We start from the raw sequence: 23,633 nt of genomic DNA on the forward strand, positions 1-23,633 counted from the left end.
AGATATGCATGTCTTAATCCTGGAATATTTATTCATATACTTCCTGTAATTAAGCAGAGGCTTCCTCATCTCAGACAATGTGGCAGCAGAATAGTGAGTAGAATATAAATTATAGTTCAGCTCTTGGGATTAGTGGATTCAACTACGCAAATAAAAAATATGAATTCATAACATCTGCTAAAGATTTGCATTACAATACTTTTTGCACCACCTTACTTAAAGCTGACATTCCCATTCCATATTGATAAAGCAATGTAAAACATATTTACTTTAAAAATTGGCAAAAAATAACACATTATCTCAGAAATAGGCTAGCATTGAGCAAACAAGCAGCTCTTAACATCTACAGACATATACATCTGATTCTACCTCAGCAAACACCTCCATTTAGCTCTTGATAGGTAGGTCTTTTCCACAGCTAACTACCTCATCATGCTTGGGCACTCCACCAACATGCACATGGGGTCATAAGATGCTTCACTGTACACAGAAGATATGGACTATAGAATAAATTTAAATTTCTTTGTTAACCTGATAATTTGATTCTGTTTAACACAGAGGTGCTGTAGGACTAGTGTCCAATGAAGCTCATTTTCTTTCTCTACAGACACAGCCATGTGATAATAGGGCATCGAAATCAAAAGTCCTTCAATTGAAACACCAAGGTGGGCTTGTACAGCATTCCCACTTGGTCTCCTGGTGAGATTGCTACTTCAGTGGCTCAGTGTTTGCCAAACAAGCACTGCCCAGCTCACTGGGAAATATACCGAGATAGATGTATATTGCAGAAGAAGAAAGTAAAACCAAAGTCAAATGGAAATTGTGATATTAAAGAGAAATAGGATTAGATTTGCTGTTCCACCTAGATAATGCTTTATTTCTTCATTCCTTTTGGTTTTTTTTTCTCCTGTGCAACTGGTACTTAGTCAAAGAGGAATGGGAACACATAAAGCCCTTCCCACAATACTCACTAGTTGCTTAGACAACGTTTATTGGGATTATGGGGAAGGATTTTTGGACCTTTTTAAACCATACAGCAAAATAGCTTCTCTGTGAGATCATCTCTACTTCTACTCTCTTCTGTGGGAGCTTCCCTTGTGCCTCTGAACCCTGTGAGTACTATCAGTCTGGGTAACAGGGATTCTCCTGGCTCTGGATTGTTTAATGGCTAGACAACTGTACAAAAGCAACATTTTTCAAGATAGGCTAAGGTCGTCCCCCTTGCATACTGTGCCAAGAGTGGACCAGATTCTGCTCTCATTTAGAGTGGAGTACAGTTGGAATAATTCTGCTAAAACAGATGATAAATTAATGCCACATTGGTCTAAACAAAAAAGCAAAGTAAGGTCCAGTGATTAAGATGCATAGGAGGATTTTACGTGCATGCTTGCGTAAGATTTTGTGTTTGCTCTCAGATATCACCAGTATTAGCTGCCTATTATTATTCAGCCTGACTAGGAAATCTAGCTTTAGGAAGAGTCATTCCAGGTGCTTCTGCTGAAGATTGAATGGTTGTAAAGAATATCAAGATATGGATAAGGAGAAAAAGGGTGCCATGGATATCTGAGTTGAGTGGAAAGAATTTAACAGCTGCAGAGCCATGGAAAGAAGAAACAGCAGGAGGGCCACAGTTGTTTTTGAGTCTGAGGCAGCTGGACTGCATCTATACAATTCCTATGACCTATACAAATCCTATGAACATAAAAAAGCAGCACTCAAGAGCAACTAATATTTTTCTAAGCACTGAAAGCACGCAGTTATATTTAATTAAGCAATAAATAACAAGGAATTATTTAAATATTAGACAGTAAAATTAATCTATGCAAGAATTTGCACTTTAGTCTGATAAATCAAAGTTCCTGCATAGTGCCACTGGCATAAACGAATGTGTTGCATACTTACTTCTTTAAAATATTTATTTTAAATATATGCTGTTTGTACTAAGAGGTCAATAATTCTAACAAGCATTTCCTTAGAAGAGTTTCAAGGTATCAAGGATTAGTGAAAATATTAGTAGTTGATAATATTTTAACGCATTTATTTCTATGGCAAGAATTTAACTGAACTTCTTACTACCACACATAAATCTATGTCCATTATCTTTGTCATTATGTAATGTCAGCAAATTATGAAGTACTCAGTAATGATTTTCACTGGAACCTTAAGGTTCTGAAATGAAGTTATTAGCTGCTTGTTATAGGCACATGGAACTCAGTCAGCTTGTGAGATATGGGTCAAGAACTTTCATTATGCTTATTTGCACACAAATATAATTCTATCTACTTTTATAATCCATGCTTTTAGATTAAATCCAGTGCTGTGGTAGGTATTTTAGTACCTTGTGAAAACATTTCTCCATGTTTAGAAATAGCACAAGCTTTAAAATTCACAGATTTAAAACATGTGTAGACTTTCATAAGGATTATAATATTATTGTATTATAAGGATTATATTATTATTATTAAGGGTTATTTAGTGATCTAATAAACAGTTAAATCTGAGGGATAAGAAATGTCAAGTGCTAGTGGAAACCAGAGGTACCAAGGGTGGCACTTAAATCTAGAAATGAAACAAACATTTTAAAATTTTACAGATCTTAAAGTAAAGAAAACCACAAGAACTGCTGAAACAGTTCAGCCAGAATTATGCATGTGTGTGCCCAATAGATTTATGATTGCCTAAGGAAATTAATATAGTTGTATGCACTTAAAAGCGGAGGGAGAACAATACCTTGAGATTCTCACTGAAACAACCTAAAAGCCAGGACATTCTCTATTGCACAAAACAATAGACTCTGCAAGAAGCTTCACTAAGTTCTGTGCATTCTATACTACATGTAATATATGTAAGATTATTTAGATTGCACACCAAACATTTGAAAGTAAGGCACCATCAGACTTAACTGACCATGTCATCTTTAGTTCCCTGTATCTGGCTATTTAATGACCTAATTACATCCTCCTGCTCAAGGGACCCCTTTTCTTGTCAATTTGTTGAACTGCTAAGTGTATGACAGACATGAATAATTCAACTGACTTCAATAGTTTACACACATTTACACACGTTTTTAATTGTTTTAGCGAATGAGGGTTGCAACATAACATTCTCAAGATGCCCAGCAAACAATGCTGATATTTATTTTTGCCTTCAAAATACAACTAGATGCCTTCTAAATAAAGTCAGGTGTCTGGCCTTCCACTGAAAACTCCAGTCCAAAGAGAAACCATTTTCTCTTGTAGTCAGTCATTTGTGCACTGTCAGTAAGCCCCAAAAACAGCAGCAGCTTTATCATCCTCACAGTCCAAACTCTGTGACGTGTAACATAAGGACTGATATTTTGTATTTACAATACTAATTCTGTGGGCTAGAAAACTGATGATACCATGGTATAGCTTCAAAAACTGCATCTGTCTCATCTCCAAAATGTTCTCTGATTTTTTAGTGCCTGTTACAAAGCATTAATTCTTTCCCTTGCCATAGAATGGAGCTACACTGAGTCTGTGAAATACATGCAAAAATGGATAAACCTAAAACAAGTCAGATTAATCCCATCCTAAAAGCGACCACTTTTTTTTATACCCTATAAATTAAGTCCTGGTTAATTAGACATTGGCATATGAAGTTTTGTTACGCATTTTTTGTTTTTAAAATATCAAAAAGGACCTATCAGGGATAATGGAGCAAACAAGCCAAATGCATACAAAGAAACAACTCCAAAGGGGATAAGCCAGAATAGTCTATCTACAGTCAGACTATGTGGAAAGAGCTATTTCATTTTTCCATAAAATGAGTAGCCTGGTAACCCCCACTACGCTATCACATTGTGCAAGTAGATTTGAAACGGTCTGTAGCCTCTAAGACAGTCCCAAATATCTAGTTACATCTCAGCAATTCCCCAGGGTGATTTACTCCAATTGCAGGCTTGTCAGGGAGAATGTCAGAGCATTCTGGGTTCTGGTCATCTCTTACAGTATCATCAACCCCTATCAGTAAGATTTCATGAGGGATTACTAATTTAGAGTAATTCTGAGTGCTGTAAATGATCCTAAACTGGGTTCCCCTATCAGAAAGGTTGGTAAAAGGAAAAGATAAAATAAAAGCTGGGGCTAGAAAAAGGAAGAGGGTGTCGGCGATCTCTGACAAACGGGATGGGGGGCTTAGACAAGTGTTCCAGGAGCCTTTTATTATTTTATTTCAGCATCAGTCTCACAAGAGATGGTACCGGGCTCACGCATCCGAGACATCTGAAAACTTCCTGGTTGCAAAGCATTCTTAAAAGCTTTTTAGCCAATAGCATGCCTCTAAAAGTTACAGACATCTGTCTTAACGAATCCTTAATAAAGCATGTACATCTATTGTACACAATAGTAATTTGTTATGCCTTATATAATAACACACAATATCTCATTATTAAGCTTAAACTTATCTATCTACCTAAGCATACTTTTTGCAACTTCAACATCTATCTAGGCTAAGCCTAAGAACTAACCATTGTCTTTAACGTCCTTGTCTACAAGAGGAGACATTCAGAGTGATGGTGTTTGCCTTCCCAAGTCCCCAGTACACATGATGAAATACCTTCCTGGAGACAGCTGAACACCTGTCTGCCAATCAGAAGTAGAGAATGAATTCTTTATTTTTCATTTCTTGTCTTCTCTATTCAATTATATTTATTTTAAACTATGAGTTTTCTAACTTCTCTCCTAGTTCTCTCCCCCACCCTGCTGAGGAAGGAATGAGCTAGTAGCCATGTGGGGTTGACATGCCAGCTGGGGTTAACCAATGACACTTCTTTATCCAAGTGCTTTATTGGGGGTGCTGGTGGATGAGAGGCTGAACATGAACCAGCAATGTGCAGAAGTCCAGAAAGCCAGTGGTATCCTGGGCTGCATCAAAAAAAAATGTGACCAGCAGGTCAAGGGAGTTGATCCTGCCCTCTACTCTGCCCTTGTGATTTCCCATCTGGAGTGCTGTGTCCAGCTCTGGAGTCCTCAGAACGAGAAGGGCATTGACCTGTTGGAGCAAGTCCCAAGGAGGGCCATGAAGATAGTTAGAGGGCTGGAACACCTATTCTATGAAAACAGGCTGAGGGAGCTGGGGCTGTTCACCCTGGAGAGGAAAAGGCTCTGGAATGACCTTACTGTGGCCTCCCAGTACCTAAAGCTGGCCTACAGGAAAGCCAGAGAAGGACTTTTGACAGGGGCAGGTAAGGATAGCACAAGGGGGAATGGCTTTAAACTGAAAGAAGGCAGGTTTAAATTAGAGATTAGGATGAAATTCTTTGCTGTGGGATTGGAAAGGCACTGGAACAGATTGCCCAGAGAAGTTGCAGATGCCTTTTCCCTGGAAGCGTCCAAGGCCAGGTTGGATGTGGCTCTGAGCAACCTTGTCTAGTGGAAGGTGCCCATGGCAGGTGGTTTGGAGCAACATGATCTTTAAGGTCCCTTCCAATCCAAACCATTCTATGATTCTATAGTAATTACCAAAATTGCCAAGGATGCAGCCATTTTTAAAATCACAGTTTTAAACTTCAAGCATGACCTTCATTCCTCACGGGAAGTTAGTCATTACCAGGTTTATGAATTTGCATTTAAAGTGCTCTCAAAACTGATGACTTTAAAATACTTCATTTACTCACCTTTGCTTGCATTCTGAAAGAAAGACAAACAAAAACGATTACCCTCCATCAGAAATATCACTTCCAGCTCTAGGTCTGAAGCAACAAACTACACAAAGGCAAGACTGCCATTTGATATAAATTGATATCATTACATCTACTTTAATGAAATACTGCTTTTGTAGCACCAGTCAAATTACTTCTTGCTCTCCTTGCAGAGATTTAAGGTATCATGGCACGTATCAATGTAGTGCTGTATGAGATTACTGATACTGCATAGCAGACAATAAAGCTGAAAGGGCCAGTGTGATGATGACCCATCACTTTGCAATCTGCTCTGTACATCATTCTCACTGATGCCCTGAATAACTTGCTCATGAGACTCTGAAATGTTCTGCTGACTTTTTAAACTCAAAAATGATGTATTATAAAACATTATAACTTCCCTTCTTTCAAGAGGAAAAAAAGGGAGAGGGGAAAGAAAGAGAAAAAAGTGAACACCAAAATGCTTCTGGACAAAGGGAGTTCAGATATACAATGATGAGTCACACATATGATTTACAAACATAAACAAGACATCTATGCAATACATCATCAGCTGATAGCACGAATTTGATGAAAACATTAAAACAGCTATTAAAAATGGCTTCATAGGAAAAGGACAGACATTACTTGACAAAACAATGATATCAGCATTAACATAATCTTTCCTGAGAAAAAAAGATATCTCTTCAGAATGATCTCTAAGCAATTATTTGAAAGAGTTAATAATAATTTAGTGTTCTGAAGCGCTGAAGTTTTGATGCAAATACCACTATTAGAGCATTTCAATATCAATGAATGTTGCCCTGACTAGAAGTACAGATCTCAGGAACTGCAGTTCAGTGTAGCTCGAAGAATAAATTAAGAAGAACTTCATACTAAAATCAGAGGAAACCTGTAATTAAAACAGTTTTTGAACATACTTGTTTCACTCTCACTGCTATGATTACCATAAGAATCCATTATCATTGTGTTTCATATTCTTCCTTCCTAGTATTTCCTGTTAAAATGGATGTTTTGCCATCTTTGAAGTTACTTTAAAACAAAAAATCATCAGAATGTTAGCTGTATTTCCTTTTTTTTAATAAAGCTTACATGTGGTGATTTAGATATTTTTACCTTATTCATATAGGAGAGTGAGGTTAGATTATGAAAGGAGGGAGAAGAAGGAGAAAAAGAGGGGAAGATAGGGAAGAAGGGAAAGAAGAAGAGGAGGAGGAAGATGAGGCAGAGAAGAAGGAAGAAAGGATAGAGGACAAGGAGGAGGAGGATGAGAAGGAAGAAGGTATGATATCGTACCTCCAAGCCAGCATCGGACACTGTCTTAACAGGATAAATAACTACTTCAGACTGCATAAGCCTAGGTAAAATTAAAGTTTAGACCAGTGTAATTTAAGCCATTTAAAAAGATTATTAGATATAGTAAATCATAACATTCTAGTGACTTATGTCTTCTTGCAACAATACTGTAAGAAATGTCTCTACATACAGACGTCAGTGTTCTCCTTCACACTATGAAATTTTGTCTGCTCTTCCGTGAGCAGCAACAGAAGGTAGGACGGGATCTCCATGATGGAAAACACAAGGGTGGGATGATAGAATTAAACCCAGGAAAGACCATCTAGAAACCTGAGAGACAATAATGAAACTCCAAGAAACACTAAGAAAGTGCAGAAATAAATGCAAGCAACATCACAGAAGAATTTGGGCTTTCTGAACAACATGGATTTGCCAATGGAATCCTGCCTTTCTCATCTGCTAAGTGAAAGGCTCAATTTGCTTCTCAGTTCCAATAATCCAAAGAGGTTATCCTGAGCTTCAACAGCTCTGAGTGGTTCCTATTAACTGGCAGGGAAGGCTAAAACAGATGTCTCATTTCAGGACCTGCGTAACTGGACCTTGCAGTCTCCACTGCTAAGCAATATCCCAGACACAAGGAACATGGGACATGTGAACCTCAGTTTCTAAGTTAGTATCACATAAATTCTTCCTTGGGCAAGGAAACTGAAATACAGAGAAAAGAACTGGGTACAGTTCAGCAACTTGGTGAACAACATTAAAGAAGAAAGAGAGAGGAAACATTAATTTTAATTTCTAGTTCAATTTAGAGAACATGGAGTGTTTACATAGGAGGACGGTACCAAAAGCAATTTTTCAGAGGGAGTGGAACAGAGCATCTTATTGCCTCATTTTTACCTGAACATGCCTGAACAGCTGTATTCTTGTACTCCCTCATGGGTCTTTGATCACTTTAATTACTTTTAAAAATTTATATTCCAAATGGCTTTTACATGTCTTCCTTGAGCACCACGTGAGGTGAATGACACAAAAGTCAGCCAGGATCCATTTTATTAATTGATGCAAAGAGATTAGATTCTAGATATTAAGCTTGTATAATGAGGCTCTGTTTGTGCACCAGAGAGTTTCTGTGCCCTACTCTGCACTGGAAACAGAGCAGACACTTGATACTTACTTTTCTTTTTCCATGGCACTGACTAACAAAACCACAAAAACAATTACTGTTTATACTAATGTGCTTTTTGTATATCTTATTTTAAACTAGATATATTTTAAATTAGAATAATTTAAAATTAGATATATTTTAAATAAGATTTCAAAACACTAAATATTGGAAAAAAACAGCCATCTGCAGACAGTTCCTAATTCCATGGCTATTTTACTGTTTTCTTTCTTCCAGGAAAAAAGATACTTGAGGATACTTTACCTATGTGTACAATTTGGGCTGCAAATTGGAAACTTTAAACCCTTTAAAAATTTGTTTGTGCCACTGCCTTGACTTAAAGAGCAAAGCTAGAATTTAAAAATATAGTTCACTGAGAACCATTCTGAAGATACTAAGCAAAATACATGGGTGAACTTTTCCAGGAATGTAAAATGCATGTTACTCAAATTTTCTATTTTTAAGATAAAGTAAAAACTGATCCTTGTCTCCGCTCATAGAGCTTCAGAAATTGAGCCAACACTGCAGGTAAATTCAGCAGAAATACTGCATCTGGAGTTGGCAAATCTGTTAAAATCATATATATGATTTCTTAATGATCCTATTTTTACAGGATCTAATAGCATATGACCTTATGAATTCTCATTTTTATTATATATTCATTGAGAGTAAGTGTCACAGCTTCCATTTAATAACCAAGATTTCCACAAGATTTCTCTTCTGATCAACAAACTTTGGTGATTGAGGGGCTCACCTCACAACTGTCAGCTTTTATTTTGGTAAGACAGAAGCAGAACCAGTATATCCAAAAGGATAGCAACAGAAATAATGACTAATCTTTGTAGCCCAGGAAGATATGCTCTTACAAAATATGACCTCTCTTTAGCTACGCTCCTTAAACCATTGTAGGAGTTCAAATGCAACTCTTAAATATGTTAAAGACAAGCCATATTAATCCCTAATTAGATATCAATAGAAATTTACTCGAATTCATCCAATTAAGAATGCACTGCTACTGTCTGATTGCTGATAGAATACCCAGATATTACAATATTCCATCCCTTTGCCACAAAGTCCCCTAATACAAACATCCAAACATCTTGTATTCTTATAAGCCAGCAAAAAAGAGGTTTACTTTTTTAATTAATAACTATTTTTAATTCTGACCACATTACCTATATGATAAGGAAGACCCAAAAAGTAAACGCACAAAAACTACAGGGATAGTGAGGGAGGATAATAATTCCCTATCTTTTGGGAATTCAAGTTGGGATCACAGCCACAAACTCTCTTTAGAACAGTAGACCCACCAGTTTGACAGCAAAGGAAATAAAAATTTGAAAGGTGAAAAACTCTATCAGCTTCAGGACTGTAAGCCTATATGGAAATATGACAAAATAATTTCTCGTTCCAAGTAATGAATAGTAAGACAAGACCAGAGTTTGGCTGAACAGACAAGACCAATACAGTTAACAAAACATCAACAAAACTAATGATCTGGTTTCTAAAAATATCCTGTCCAGTTACCAAGGCAATACAGAGATGTAACACAAGTGAGAGCTTTTTAGGAAACTTTTTGAAAAGGTAACTCATAATCTCTGAATTCAGTATTTCTTTCTTACCTGTAGTCTATTGGCTCAAAAAACATACAGCATTAAGAACTGACAGTACTTTTGAAATGCAGTCTAATAATATATTTTCTGCTTAAAAATTTCATACTTTCAGCCAATTTCACAGTCTTAAATGATTAAATGGAAAGAATTATGCAAATACACTGAATGTGAATACGAAGGTTAACTTGTCATGGTGACTAAAGTGAGAAATTCACTCTTGTACAAAGGAAGATAAGCTATGGCCTGTGTGGCATGGATGGCTACTATAAAAAGCTTCACAATGCTGATGGTCTTTTTCAATATTGCTGGACCAAGAGCTCTGTGTTTCTATTTGTACACAAATCTAAAAATTCAGTAGTATTGAGAGATTGTATGCAGAGTGATTATTGCTAAGTTTTGAATAGATTCAAGATATATTCACAGGGAATATTATAAAACAAGCTTCATTTTTGGTGACACCATGCTAGCCCCATCACTGTTTAATTCATTTTATGTATAACAATAAAATTATTATGACCTGGTGAAAATATGCAAAAATGGCAGGGGCTCAGCTGCAAAGAGCCTGTAAAAGTAATTTACTGTGGAGGAAAAGGGATAAAGATGCAGAGTAACAAAAGTAGAATACTTTAAAATAATAGCATAAATGTTGCTGGCATCATATTGTTGGTTTTTTTTGCTATTCTTGTTTTACTCTTGTTACTGCAAAGAAATATTTATTGTGACACACCAGATGTCCTCTAGACTTTTATGTAAAAATTTGTCTTTGGGAGGTGCTTAAAGGTGTGGATGAAAACGACTGAAATGATATTTTTAACAAAACTTCTCAAAATTAAGAAAATATGCCAGACTTGTGCCTATACTGTTAGAGTGCCATTCTCTGGCACTGAAAATTATCTTTGTACACATGGTTAATCTCCTTTACCTTCCAAAAGAGAGCAGCAACCTCCATATTGCCCACCAGGATTGATCCTAGGTCTGTGGTAAATCCCAGCCTGAATCTGGTAATTGCAGTGAAAAAAGCTGGGTGGCAAGGAAGCAAATATCTGCCAGAAATCACAGTAAGGATCTAACAGTAAAAAAAATTGTGGCACTGTGCTTATGTAACAGTACCTTGAAGGTCCAGTTCAGTTATATAGAAATGGCTATATAGAGAATGCCCAAACAACTTCAGAACCTGAAAGCTTTCCCAAATCTCCCATTACGTGCATCTTCTCCTCAGCCAGCTGGTCCAGCTCGATTCACTCTGGAGGATGAATATTGTGGTAGGACAGAGACAGTTTACTTATGAAACAGATGGAATTGTAAACTCCTTTACTCCTCACTTTTTGAATATTTACAGAGAGAAAAACTTTCTGCCCAAGCAGTAATTTAACATCCACAACTTTTTCCAAGAAGACAAGTGAAAGTCGTGTGTAAGCAGCTGACATTCTCATGCTGTTTCTCAGAAGTCAAGTAGTACAAAGGCCAGGTCATAACTGGTTGATATATCAATCAAGGAGCAGAACATGCAGAGAGAAGGAGCTTGTGTTGAGTGCATGAGGCTGCTAAACAAACACTTCTTGGACAAGACAGTCCTCTTTCTTTCCTGAAACTTTTGAGAATATAAGTGACCCAAAACCCCAATACTGAACTGGGAATGGGGAACAAGATTTTATCTTCAGACAGAAGCAGACTTTTTGTCTTTTCACATTAATTCAGTATGTCACTGATTTCTAACAACAATAGTAAAAATGGAGTTGTGGTATGAGCATTGGTAACTCATGACCATGGTTAAACAAATCCTAGCCTATGAAATACAAATAATAAACCCATGACATTTACATCTAGAAACCTGAAAAATTAGACTATTTCTCTTTCTCCTTTTTAATTACCTGCACACAATATGCAATATTTTATATTTTGTAAATTAAAAAAACATAGCTCTTTTATGTCATACTTTTAAAACTTAATAAATTTTGCTGATGATCCTTATAAATATATTTCTACATATCAATATAAATTTTATAAATTTGTAAATTTATAAATATATTTCTAAAGTTCATGATTCCTTCAATTAAAAAATAACAAGCCTACACCCCCTGCAGGCAGACAAGATTTTCTCTGAAAGAAGTCTGGAAGACTCATAAGCAAAACAACATTGCAAGCACTACCAGAGCATGACAGAAGGTAAGAAAAAAGGTTTTATGGAACTTGAAAGAATTTACCTTGACAAGAAGTCTGTGAAAGAGAGACGTATTGGATACCCATGCCGTATAATTTTGACCATGTCTAGGACACCAATATACTGCAGTTGAGCAGACACATAAAAATTATCAAAAGTATCTGGCAACTTGGAGTTATTAGGCTTTATACAATGAATAGAATGTGGTGTGCAATTCTGCAGCTTCCCAATAATATCTGCAAGTGATTTCTGGGGAAAAAACAAACAAACATACAAACAATCAAACAATCAAACAATTATCACTCATTCTTGTGCAGCAAAGACAATTGTTCAACACATATGCTCTTCCTAACTTTTAAACATCTTTTCTCTAAAGGCTTCACCAGATCATGCAAGTGGCTTTCTCAAACATAAGATTTTTCTTTCTTCCATTGCAATCTGAAGAGGGTAATCCTGCCTTTAAAATGTCTGGTCCTTTTTTTGCAAATTTCTGTCCGTAAGATGTTCACTGACCCTGAGCTGTACTGCCACAGTGGTTGGGCCCCCTCGTTCCAGTCGCTGAAGAAAAGAGGATGTTCCTTTCTTTTTCAGCAGCTGTGGAAGAGAAAACCACACATGCAAGAATTTTATCTCAAGATAGGCAGTACACCTTTGTCATTGTTGCAGTTTACTAATGAAGGCAAACATTTATACAAACACTGTGCCATAGACAAGGACTGAGTTTCAGAACGAAATGGGAAAGTGGATAAATATCCTCAGGTATTTGCAGAGTCATGACTGGTGAGTAAGTTTTGATTTCAGAAGCAGCTACATATATTATAAAGATAATATACCTTTTACAAATAACTGGGCAAATCAATGTCAATATGTTTTGGAACTCTGTTGCAGAAGCAGGAGTTGTGCAGTTAGTATCCTGCAGAGTCTGCCTAGATGCAGCATAATTCTGTAACGCTGTAAGAAGATGCCGTATGCCTTTGGCAGATGTTTAAATGAGTAAATATGAGCGAAGATCATTTAAAAAAATCTTGACAGCAAAACAATGATATAGATATTTTTAAAAACTCTTCTCATTTCTTGCACATATGAACACAGTTAAACTTTTTTTTTTAAACACATTTTCACCCATTAGAAACATAAATTATCAATAGCTTCCTATTTCATTAGAACCAATGTTACCCTATACATCAGAATTGGGAGTGGAGAATGAACTTATTTTTCACTGCTCTACTTCCTATCTTTGAGACTAAAATGGCAATAATCATACTAAAAGTGATCTCAGAATTTAGGGACTTTTCTTAAAATTTCTACAGAAAAGCTGGCAAAATTATTGCATTCCAGGATTTGGCAAACCTTGAGAGATTTAAACCTCGTTATCAATGACTGCCTTTTCACCTCTGACTTTCCCATCACCTTTCTTCAGTCCACTTACCCCATAAAAATCCCTTTCTATTGAGTCAGCATGTTCTGGACTACTCCTTTTTCCAGTTTTATCAAAAAAGCATACATTTTCTCAGTTTGGCCCACTCAAGCCATCAAAAATATTGTAGCGCAAGCAATTTTCTACTCACCATGCTAAACTTTGGAGCTCTTTTTTATTTCACTTACTAGGATGCAGTAATATTTTAAAGGCAAATTCACCCTCAACTTCAAAACTAAAAAGTAAAAGAGATCTGCTTGTTCCACTTTTTCTCATTAAAAAAACCACTAGCATGCCAACAACAGTTTTCAGTTAAAGTTTACAAAATAACTGAGGAATATAACCAAAATAGAATTTTCTCCACCTATGGATAATGCTGTCACCCCTTTCTCTCAATATTTAAATCAATAGACCAAGATTGTTTCCTGACTTCATTGGAGATCCAGCAAAAACGCTTTAGATGATAAAATTCCTGCCTGATCTGTGTTACATATGACTTCCCATGGGAAAGAAATATTTGTTTCAGAGTGAGAGAGAGAAAACAAAGGAAAAAGGCAAAGACAAAAATCTAACTTAATTCAAACTCTCCAAACTTGGACATCTTCAGTCTTCAGCTATGGGCTAAGGAAAAAGACTGTATCACCAAAACTGTACCTCTCTATTACCCTCTAATATATAGCCTTACATTGGAATACCTTGTACCTCTAATCTACAGAAAAAAACCCCACATATATGTAATTTTGTAATCTCTGTTAAGAAGCTAAAATCTCCTCTGAAAAAATCTCTAAAGACTTCTGCTGTATGAACTCTGAAACATACTAATTCTTCCAAAGTAAGTGAGGGGAAGACAACAGAGCCAAAATAAGTACCAGGAAAAGATTACAGAAAAACAAGGGAGCAAGAGCTGATGTCAGTAAGAGTTGTGAGAGTGTCACTGAAGATATATTTTATTTAAAAAGGGGATGTGATCTTCCTAAGTCACAGAGGCTTGAGCTGGCATCCCCAAATTCTATGACTCCTTATGTGCTCCAAACTTCTGGCCAGCTAACAGATCTGTTCATGTCTGTCTTAGAATGGATGCATTGCTGTCTTGGATCCTACCATGCTAGTGTTAGTTCAAAGAGGCAGGCTATCCTTACTTGTCCCAGCATGCTCAACATCAAGAACAGAGTCATTTATGGAAAGGTAAGCAGATACATGGCCATACTTAGAGACATTTATAATTATATAACCTAGCAATTAACTTCGATTGCAGTTACAAGATGAAAGAGGAGGGGACTCACAACAAACTTCTACTTGACTTTAACTTGCCCGACTTCCCTTCCCTGGATATGATGGAATCTAGATGACTGCCCATATATAGTACCACATGTACCTTTCATTTTATGTTTCTTACTGCCTACAGTGTGATGTATGTTGTGACTCAAATTTCAGAAATAAAAGGAATGTCAGTCTCTGGTTGATAATTTTTACCTTAATATTTCTCCTTCTCCCCCTCCTCTTCTTTATTTTTTTTCCTTCGCTTTGTTGCCTTTAACCTCTGGATAAACTCCACTAAAAATGCAGTGGTTATGATTTTCCAACAAACAATAATTTTAATTCTAAGCTGATAAGAAAAAGCCCCTTACATTGCATTTCCAATTATAGTAATACGATAACAACCCCAAAATTATTTCCATCACTGTCCATCACTGCATATTTTCAAGTCTATATTGAAAAAGGGAAGAAACTATTTGGGACACCACAGTTATAGATGTGGGCTTGATCCATAATTGAATTTAAGCACTTATCTACTTCCAGCTACTGCATTAAGTACCTATTAAAAAGAAACAAGTGTTGCCTTTTGCCACTGGAACAGCTTAGATTCCTAAAGTTCTGCTCCAATCCTGCAGGGCAGCACACTAACTTGCTCAAATTAGGCCAACAGTATCTACAAACAATGCAGTGTTCTGTCTCGCCTGCACAGCCCTTCTCAAAGCCTGTGTTTGAGAAGCCAAGCCATCCTTGTCTCTGCAGACAGATGAAGAACGAAATTTTTCCCACCTTCCAACTAAAGGTGGGAAACCTAAAGGTTTACAGCATTCTCACTGAAACTGAAATTTCTGACTTCAGATATCATGCTTCCCCAAAGGAATTGAATAAGTCTTCTGTCTCTCAAAAGAGTAACTACAGGTTAAAAGCTATTCTGGATATGTCAAAACCAGCATAATTTCAGAGATCCCAAATATGCAGTGTTTTGCCCTGGTTTGATTAGGCTTCTAACTTAGATGTGCTCTTCATACTTCCTCCCATGTAGGGGACTAGGATCTTCTTCACATCCTTAGGAAGCTTCATCAAGGAAGCTGTTACTACAGTGGAAAGGCACCTAAAGGCACCTTGTAATGCCTCAGCTGTTTGCTAAATATAGCCTTAAACCAACACCATTCACTTCAACTTAACTTTTTCCACTGAGATTACTGACAAGAACTGTAGTCAGGAATTATGCTGCTATCAGCAGGGGGACTATAAGGAAAGTCCCATTGCTATTCTATGGATGTACAAAGCCTTCCACAATGACACATGAGAACAGGCTCCTTAATCCCGTGACAGAATCAATTTTATGCAGCTGTAAAGCAAAAATAGAGGTGCATGCTTCTTTTCTAGAAGGATGAATTCCAAAGCTCTGTCATGAATTAACTCCATAAATCACATTATTTCTCTTCAAGAGAGATGTTCCATGTGACACAAACAATTAATTTTCTGATAATCTTCAAAGTTTCCCTCCTGCTCCCCTCTTTTTTTTTTTTTTTGTTTATTTGTTTGTTTGTTTGTTGGTGTTTGGGTTATTTTTTTTTTAACTTTTTTGTCTGACTTAGCTAGCAGGAAAAGAGACAAGTTCAGTAATGAGGAGAGTTTGATTTGGTTTCAAATTGCCTGGGAAAATTTACATATAAGAGACCATTTAAAATAACAATGTCAGCCAAAATTTAAATTTTGATCTTCATACAAAACCACACAAAACTGTATTTAGCAAACCAGAAATCTTCTCATGTTGATATAATAAATACATTAAGATTTTATTTTTGCATTTTCTATGTCTTAATTTACTCAACTATTAATCATAAAGTCAGTCAAGGAGACAAAACAAAGAAGTGTTCCAATACAGCCAAAAATTCATACGATTGCACTTATTGCTAATAAACCCTGGAACCAGGAAATCATGGAATGATTCAGGCTTGAAGGGCATCATCATCTTCTCTGACCTTCTGCTCAAAGAGACCAAGAAAGAGATTCTTGAATCAGAATTATTAGTGTTCGTAAATTAGAACCTTTTCTCACTTTTGCTGCTTTAGTGTTGATACTAAGTACTAAATTATTTTAATAGCTTAATAACTACAGAGAACGAAGCAGAGAACACTATGATTTCAGAAATGACAAAATAACAGAAAAATCTTCAAGGAGCAAAGAATCCTAGATTTCTACCTTGCTGAGTTCAATATACTTCTTTGCTTCTCCACTTGGACAGGTTACAGATGTTTTTTTACTGAGCAAGGCTGCTTTACATCCTTTGATTTTAAGGGAATGATATGGAGGAACAAGTGATCCAGTTTGTGTCAGTTTGGACTGGAACAATTGATTGATGACCACGTTTTCACTAGCTGAAAATAAAAAAAGAAAGAAATGCATGAAGATAAAATACAAGCTAGAAAATTATATATGTTGCATTTGTCAGTAAAAAGACATGCAGTAGGAGAGAATTACATATGTAAACCTAAAGCAAACGGACAAACCAAAAAAGGAGCATTATCAACGTTATCAAAGAACATTCAATATCTGAAAATAGCAACAGTATTTTTAACATATTCAGGTCCTGTGCTGAACAAATAGAGGGCATAAACCAAAACCTTTCAGACTGATCTGTCTAAACTTAATTACTTACGGGATCATCACCTCTGAATTTCATTCCATTACAGACTCCCAGTTTATGCATCTATTATAGCAATGTAAGACATCAGTTTTGCACAATTTCCTAACATGTAGTATTTAGAAACAATCAGGGCACTTAACAGAAATAAATTATAGACACTCATTGCACTGAAGAATTATATATACCCAAAATATGAGAAGGGATTTTAAAAAAAGGCAAGGCAAAGGACAGAACTGTAGAAAATTGGGTTTTTCTACATCGAGACAACACTTAAAAACATTTACAGAAAAAAGACAATTCCATGCATATATATTATTATTTTTACAAAATAAATACACTTCCAAGAGGTGCTTTTTAAAAAAAAATCTGAATTTTAAGACAGATAGTATATTTTATCCTAATTTCAGTCTAATTATCCTTTATGAATTTATGGCCACAGGGTTTTTAAGATGAACATGACAATTGCTCGTACTACCACAGCACCAATAAGTGTTAAGAACCCGTTGTGTGCTACATCCTTAACCATCCTGAATTCTTGTTACTTTTTTTTTTTAAGAACTAGCAAATTGGCATTATGATCACACCCATCATATGAATAAACAAAAAAACCCCAAAACCAGAAAGATGAATGGAATAAGCATCATAAATAACAGTTTAGCATGGCAGGCAAAAATCCTCAGTTTGTTCTTTAATAACTGTTTAAAGGTATCTTACTGTATGCTTAAATGCAATACATTTGTTTCCCTTTTTCTGTGGAGATTACTATTCCTCACTTAACAAGGGCATTAAAATGATGAGGAAGATATTGAAGTAGATAATTGAAATTATTTCAGCACAATCAGTGGGCATCAATATGTTTAAATGTTTAAAATGTTTAAAATATAGTAAGTAGGATTAGGAGAGGCATAGAAATTACGCCTTTCAAATTAAAACAGATATATCCTATGTCAGTATTCTCTTCTGATAATTTTCAGGCAGGTATGTTCCACATTCTTACATATATATACATATTACTTTAATGTTATTATAGTTAAAAGTTTTGATTGAGGAAACAAAATTCAATGAAAATCAAAGGAAGCATGCACTTAAGTTATACACCTACACAGCTTATGAAACTGACTCTGAGGGAAATATGTCACTGACAGTCAACAGGTTTTAAGCCTAAGTCACTTAAAAAAGATGGAACTTAGCCCTTAAGTGACTTACATGCTAGTAAATATTCTGCTCACAGAATTTTTCCATTACTTTTAATTGTTGTTATTATGACTCCTCAGTTGTATATATAGTCACCCTCATCATATTAAACTTTTTATACCCAATCCAATCCTCCATTCTTGCCTTTTAACAGTTGCATAGCTGATTACACAAAATAGCAATGAAAGTGCAGAAAGAGACTATGTGAGGGAATGGGAGAATGCTCTCTCTCATTGAACATACTGGAAGTTGTCATACTTTCTTAGGATTATATTCAAGAAAATTTCTTTCATTTCTTTCTTCATTCTGAATGTACACTTTTTGTGTTTAAAATGCATCAATTATTTTACTAGGGAGCTAGGCTAATATTACAGTAAAATTGCTAAAACTCAGGCAGGCCCCTATTTCTAAGGAAGGAAATATAAGTACATAATATATTAAGTGAAAGACACTACAGTGGTTGGAGAGAAGACAAATTACACCTCAGGGTGCACTGGAATTTCCCTGAGGAAAATGTTTTGGTTTTCTTCAGAGAAAGGAGAAATGATACAGGTTTTTATTAATCCAATTATGATTAATTAATTAATTAATTAACTGCATTATTAGGCATAATTTTACAATATGCACACCGAAAGGCATTTAATTTTGCATTTCAATGGACATTTATATCTGTTCACTGAAAAACATAAGAACGCCCACAAGTTACTGCTTTTAGAAGGGTACTTGAGCAGTGGAGCACATCCCACTGCAGCCTCTATGATTTTGGGAGCCTAATTTCCTTTCCCTATTTTCTGAGCTTTATTTTTGCTTTCGTTCATACTCATTGTCTTCTGTAAGTCATTCTCACCTATCATACTACACCTTCTTGTTCTCTACATCTCATCACATGATAAAGATGCTTTATGTTCATGAATCTAAAAGCTTTTAAATTAGAGCATATTTCAAACAATACTGTATGTACACACTTCATAAAGATGAGGGTGACTTTTTCTTACTGGAAATAAAAAATATATAAATGTCTCTTAAAACTAAAACGAAAATTAAAATCGAGTCATAATATCTTGATTTCTAACAACAGTAATCACAAAAGCATTTACTTACTTTTCATTACAAATATGAGATTTTGTGAAAGGGAATCTTTATTTTTTTCTATCGCACCAGCAATTTCATATGTAACCTATAATAGAATATTGTGACATCATTAGTCATGACCAATGCATCTTTTATAAATCTCACAGCAGTAGAAATGAAGCTATGCTTATTTCCACTCTACAGTTAAAGGCTGGCACCAGGTAGTATCTTTTGGCATTTTCTAAGTGCGAACAATATTGACCAGAAGAACCGGTTGTTGAACACTATGTGCCTCTGCAACTATACAGAAATTTCAGTGGACTGATTTTAAAATATTTCCACAATGCAAGGCTTTGAATCAAATATGCACTGTAAAGCAGGAGACAGAGCCCTAAACATTGCTTTCCCTGTAGGGTGAACAAGTCACTTCCAGATCACAGATCTCCTTGCCAATGGGAAACTGTCCCCACCAACCATGACAAAGCAATCTGAGTCCCAGCTCACACGCAGGACAAGTTCCAAACATATCCTTTGGAGGCAAGTCCAGTCTATCAGTTATGCACAAATCCCATTCAAGTTTCTAACAACTACACCCATAAGGATTTTGGGTCACCTCAGTTGCCTGATGTCATGATCTCAAGAACAGACAGTTGGGTTGTGCCTGCATCTGTCATCTGACTGCAGATAAATTATAACACATGCGGTTGGCACTCTAAAAATTGAGCAAAGTCCGAGTTCTAGCCAGAGGTCCTAAGGGTAAATCCAAAATGAAGAAATACAACCAAATGTCTCTTTTAGTACTGAGCCCATCCCTGAAGACACTGTATAGAAAAGAAGCACTAAGACAAGGAAGCAGTCACCAAGCACAGTTGTTTTGTTTTGGTTTTCTTAACTTTGTATGGGGATGGAAGACAAACAACTAGCTAATTTACAGACTTTGGATATAAGAAGCTCTGGCTTGCACAGCAGTAGAACCCAAAGGGAACTGTTAAGTGAAAAAAGAAGAAAATTACAGATTTCAGTACAAGCATGATTAGGCAGGTACTAATAGGAACTTAGAATATAGTTCAGTTTTATTTACCTTGGGACCATGTTTCTATCTAAAGCCTTTAATTTTTTGTATTGGATCTATATCCTAAACCCCTTAGGTATTTGGGGAAATTTTATCCTTGTACATTTAATAAAGCTGTAAATATATAATTAAGATTAGTAACACTAATCAGTGCATTAATTTTCCATTGGGTCATTTGACAATTATGCAATGCTATCTTGCTCACAAAAGAAATTATATGACTTGGAAGTGTATAAACTGTTAGAGTGAGTAATTGTCAAATGATGTAATTACCATGCCATCTGACATGAAAAAGGTATAACAAGGGAATTATGATTCTTTTCCATGACAGATGCAATGTTATGTATTTTCTAATTGCATTTCCTGAGAACATACAACACAGTTAGCAAACTATTAGAATACTTTAAGTATACTATTAAATGCTTTTAGTGTACTCAACATGAATGCTGTACCATACCATAAAAGGTAATTAACAGAACTTATATGACAAATCCATAATGTCAGTTCCTAATTGAGTGTCTTGGGCTTTGACTAAATTAGAAGAAGAGAATTAGTATTGGTGGGAAGAGTAGGTAAGTACAGCAGTGGGAGATAGCATATTATGATTAAATGCCTAGATTGAAACAGGGAGAAGTTTCAGTATTGATGCTGGTATAATACATCACAAACTTCTAGAACTATATTTATAAGACATATTTCATATCACATAAAATAGATAAAAGTTAGGAGGATTCCCTTTTATGAGGAAATTGCTAACGCTCTTAACAATTTTCCCATAGACTTGGTAAATTAATTCACTGCCTAAAGACATGAAAACTGACTCAATGAAATGACACTCTAGGGTTCCATAGTCATTGCTAGTCCCACAAAATAGAAAAAGAAATAAGTCCTTTTCTAGCTGACAATTTCGTTAATTTAATCTTGCCCTCATCAGAGATGCCAACCTACATGCAACCTAAAGCCCATCTATTTCCCTCAGCTTTCTTCCACTGTGTTTCTTAAATAAACCTGGCCCAAACTCTGCACTGGCTGGTACTCAAACACAGTGGATAGCTATTCTGAGGAGACAAAAACAAGCAAATATGGCATGCTTTAGACAGGAAATGTGCACTCACTGAGATCATGGGTCCAGTATTATAAAACATACTCCTTATTGTCACTTCCATTTATTGCAGTTGTTTGCTTTATGTTGCTTTACGTGATGAACTTTTTGGGAGTAGACAGTATGCAAACCTATGTGTCTGTGTTAGCCAAAGGAAACAAGACCTTTATATACTATCTGAATAGCTGAGCTATTTTTATTAAAGAAAAAAAAAAAAAGTGTGCTGCTCCACACTACATTTCTTTCACTGTAAGAGATTAAAACAAGAAAGGGAGTTGCTTTCCTTCTAAATTTAAGTTCATAAAGGAAGAGAGCTTAACATTGAGCTTTCAGGGCTCTGCCCATGAAGGTGCTTGTCCTGCAGGCTGTATCTCACCTCTTTGTTTAGAATCTCTTGACCTGCATTTCCTGCTCAAATCTCTCTTTCCAGAACTCATTAGCATTTCCAGCACCTTTTAAGACTCTGGGTCAAGGAGTTTCACTAATTGCTAAGTATGATATAAAAACCTCAATTTTATTTGTTTTGAACCTGTTTTCTGGTCATTTAAGTTGGCATAGCTGGTTTTAATACCATGAGAAGTACCAGATACAAGTAAGAGGTAAAACACCTAGAAACAGGACACTCATCAGATATGCACCGAACTGACTTTGGGAACTGCATATTCCTCTTACCTTGTTACATATTCTTTCCTCTTTGCTTCGTTAATTATCTTCATGCCAGAAAATCAGAAGAGTGTGCATATTTTCTTCTGAACTAAAGTATCCTCTCTCATAACATCTGCCTCGCTTAAGGGATTTTCTCCAAGTTTATTGGATATCCCAATATACTTTATCAACAGGACCACCTTTACACATAGTTTTCATCAATTCCTTAAAATACTCTTCTTTTTTTGGTAAATAATTTTCATATCTTGTGATAGGCCAAAAAAGCTCATGGTTAATGGCAGATTTGGCAGGAACCCTAAAACAAGCTAGGAAGACGCCACCTGGAATAATAAGAACAATTTGGCTGCATTCGTAGTTAAAAAGGAAAATTTTACTATTTTAGTAGCAAAATGTAACTCAGAAACTCACACTTTTGCCTGTGTTTTAAATTTTAGTTAATAAGAAAATAATTAGTTCATGTAGTAAAAGAGAAATTTTTGATAACCTGTCCAAGGACAATTTAGTGCACAGAGAGACACTTGCAGTTTCTAATTTTCTGCCAGTACTTGAATGTGAGTGATATGCTTGCATGTGACATTTTTTAAGGATCACTGGGTTTATCAACCTCCCAAAACAAGCCTTGTTAAGCAATGAGTGAGCTAAATAATTTTATAGTCTGTTAAGTCTTACTCTAACACTTTGAAAGAATAGCATTTTGAAAGAAGGAAGTATTTGGAAACAAAATAGAAGGGTGGGGGGAAGTGTTTTATCATTTTCTCCTGTAACTGAGAATCCCAAATCAAGAGTACTTAAAGAAAGAAATAGAGAGAGAAAGGGAGAAAAAAGCATGACTGTCACGCCTGTGTGAGAACCAGAATCTATGTCAAGTAGCCTTTATAGGCCTTGGTACAGCTTAGACAAGATTGCTTTGATTGTTGTGTCTGGGGATTCAGCCTGAGGAAAAAATAGAGAAAATGAAAGCATCCTTATTGATTAATCCATCTCCTTTTGTCTTTTGATTTAGAGGTTCAGTTTCAGAGTCTGCCTGGGATATACAAGGCATTTCAGAGAAGACTGCCTTGGTGAAGGTGAGCTGACAGCTGAGATGTATTTTTGATACACAGGTAGCTGAGAAATGAAAGACGCTGATCTGCACTTAAAGGAACATTATGTGCACTGGATTATAGAGCAAAAAAGTTGGTCTTTATGTCTGGTCGGTTTATTACAGTAGGATGAGCCAAAACAGTAGAAAGGCAAACAGTGACAAGGGGCTTATCTAATTTGCAAATTCAAGTTTAATTTAAACAGCAGAAACCTTAAATTATGATAAT

General features: G+C 35.9%; 1 protein-coding gene across 4 annotated transcripts in view; it reads right to left on the minus strand.

Moving 5' to 3' along the window:
* MYO16 (myosin XVI) overlaps window positions 1-23,633 on the minus strand; it is a 371,250-nt gene that overhangs the window by 70,067 nt on the left and 277,550 nt on the right. For all 4 annotated transcript variants that reach the window (XM_017737061.1, XM_008635875.2, XM_017737062.1 and 1 more), the window contains exons 24-27: window positions 19,514-19,589; window positions 16,774-16,949; window positions 12,408-12,488; window positions 11,938-12,143 (exon numbers count right to left, since the gene is read on the minus strand). In XM_017737061.1, coding sequence (XP_017592550.1) covers window positions 11,938-12,143; window positions 12,408-12,488; window positions 16,774-16,949; window positions 19,514-19,589 — 539 coding nt within the window. The remainder of the gene's footprint in view (window positions 1-11,937; window positions 12,144-12,407; window positions 12,489-16,773; window positions 16,950-19,513; window positions 19,590-23,633) is intronic.

The sequence above is a fragment of the Corvus brachyrhynchos genome, unplaced genomic scaffold (genome assembly GCF_000691975.1).
Source record: "Corvus brachyrhynchos isolate BGI_N302 unplaced genomic scaffold, ASM69197v1 scaffold83, whole genome shotgun sequence".
NCBI lineage: Eukaryota > Metazoa > Chordata > Aves > Passeriformes > Corvidae > Corvus > Corvus brachyrhynchos.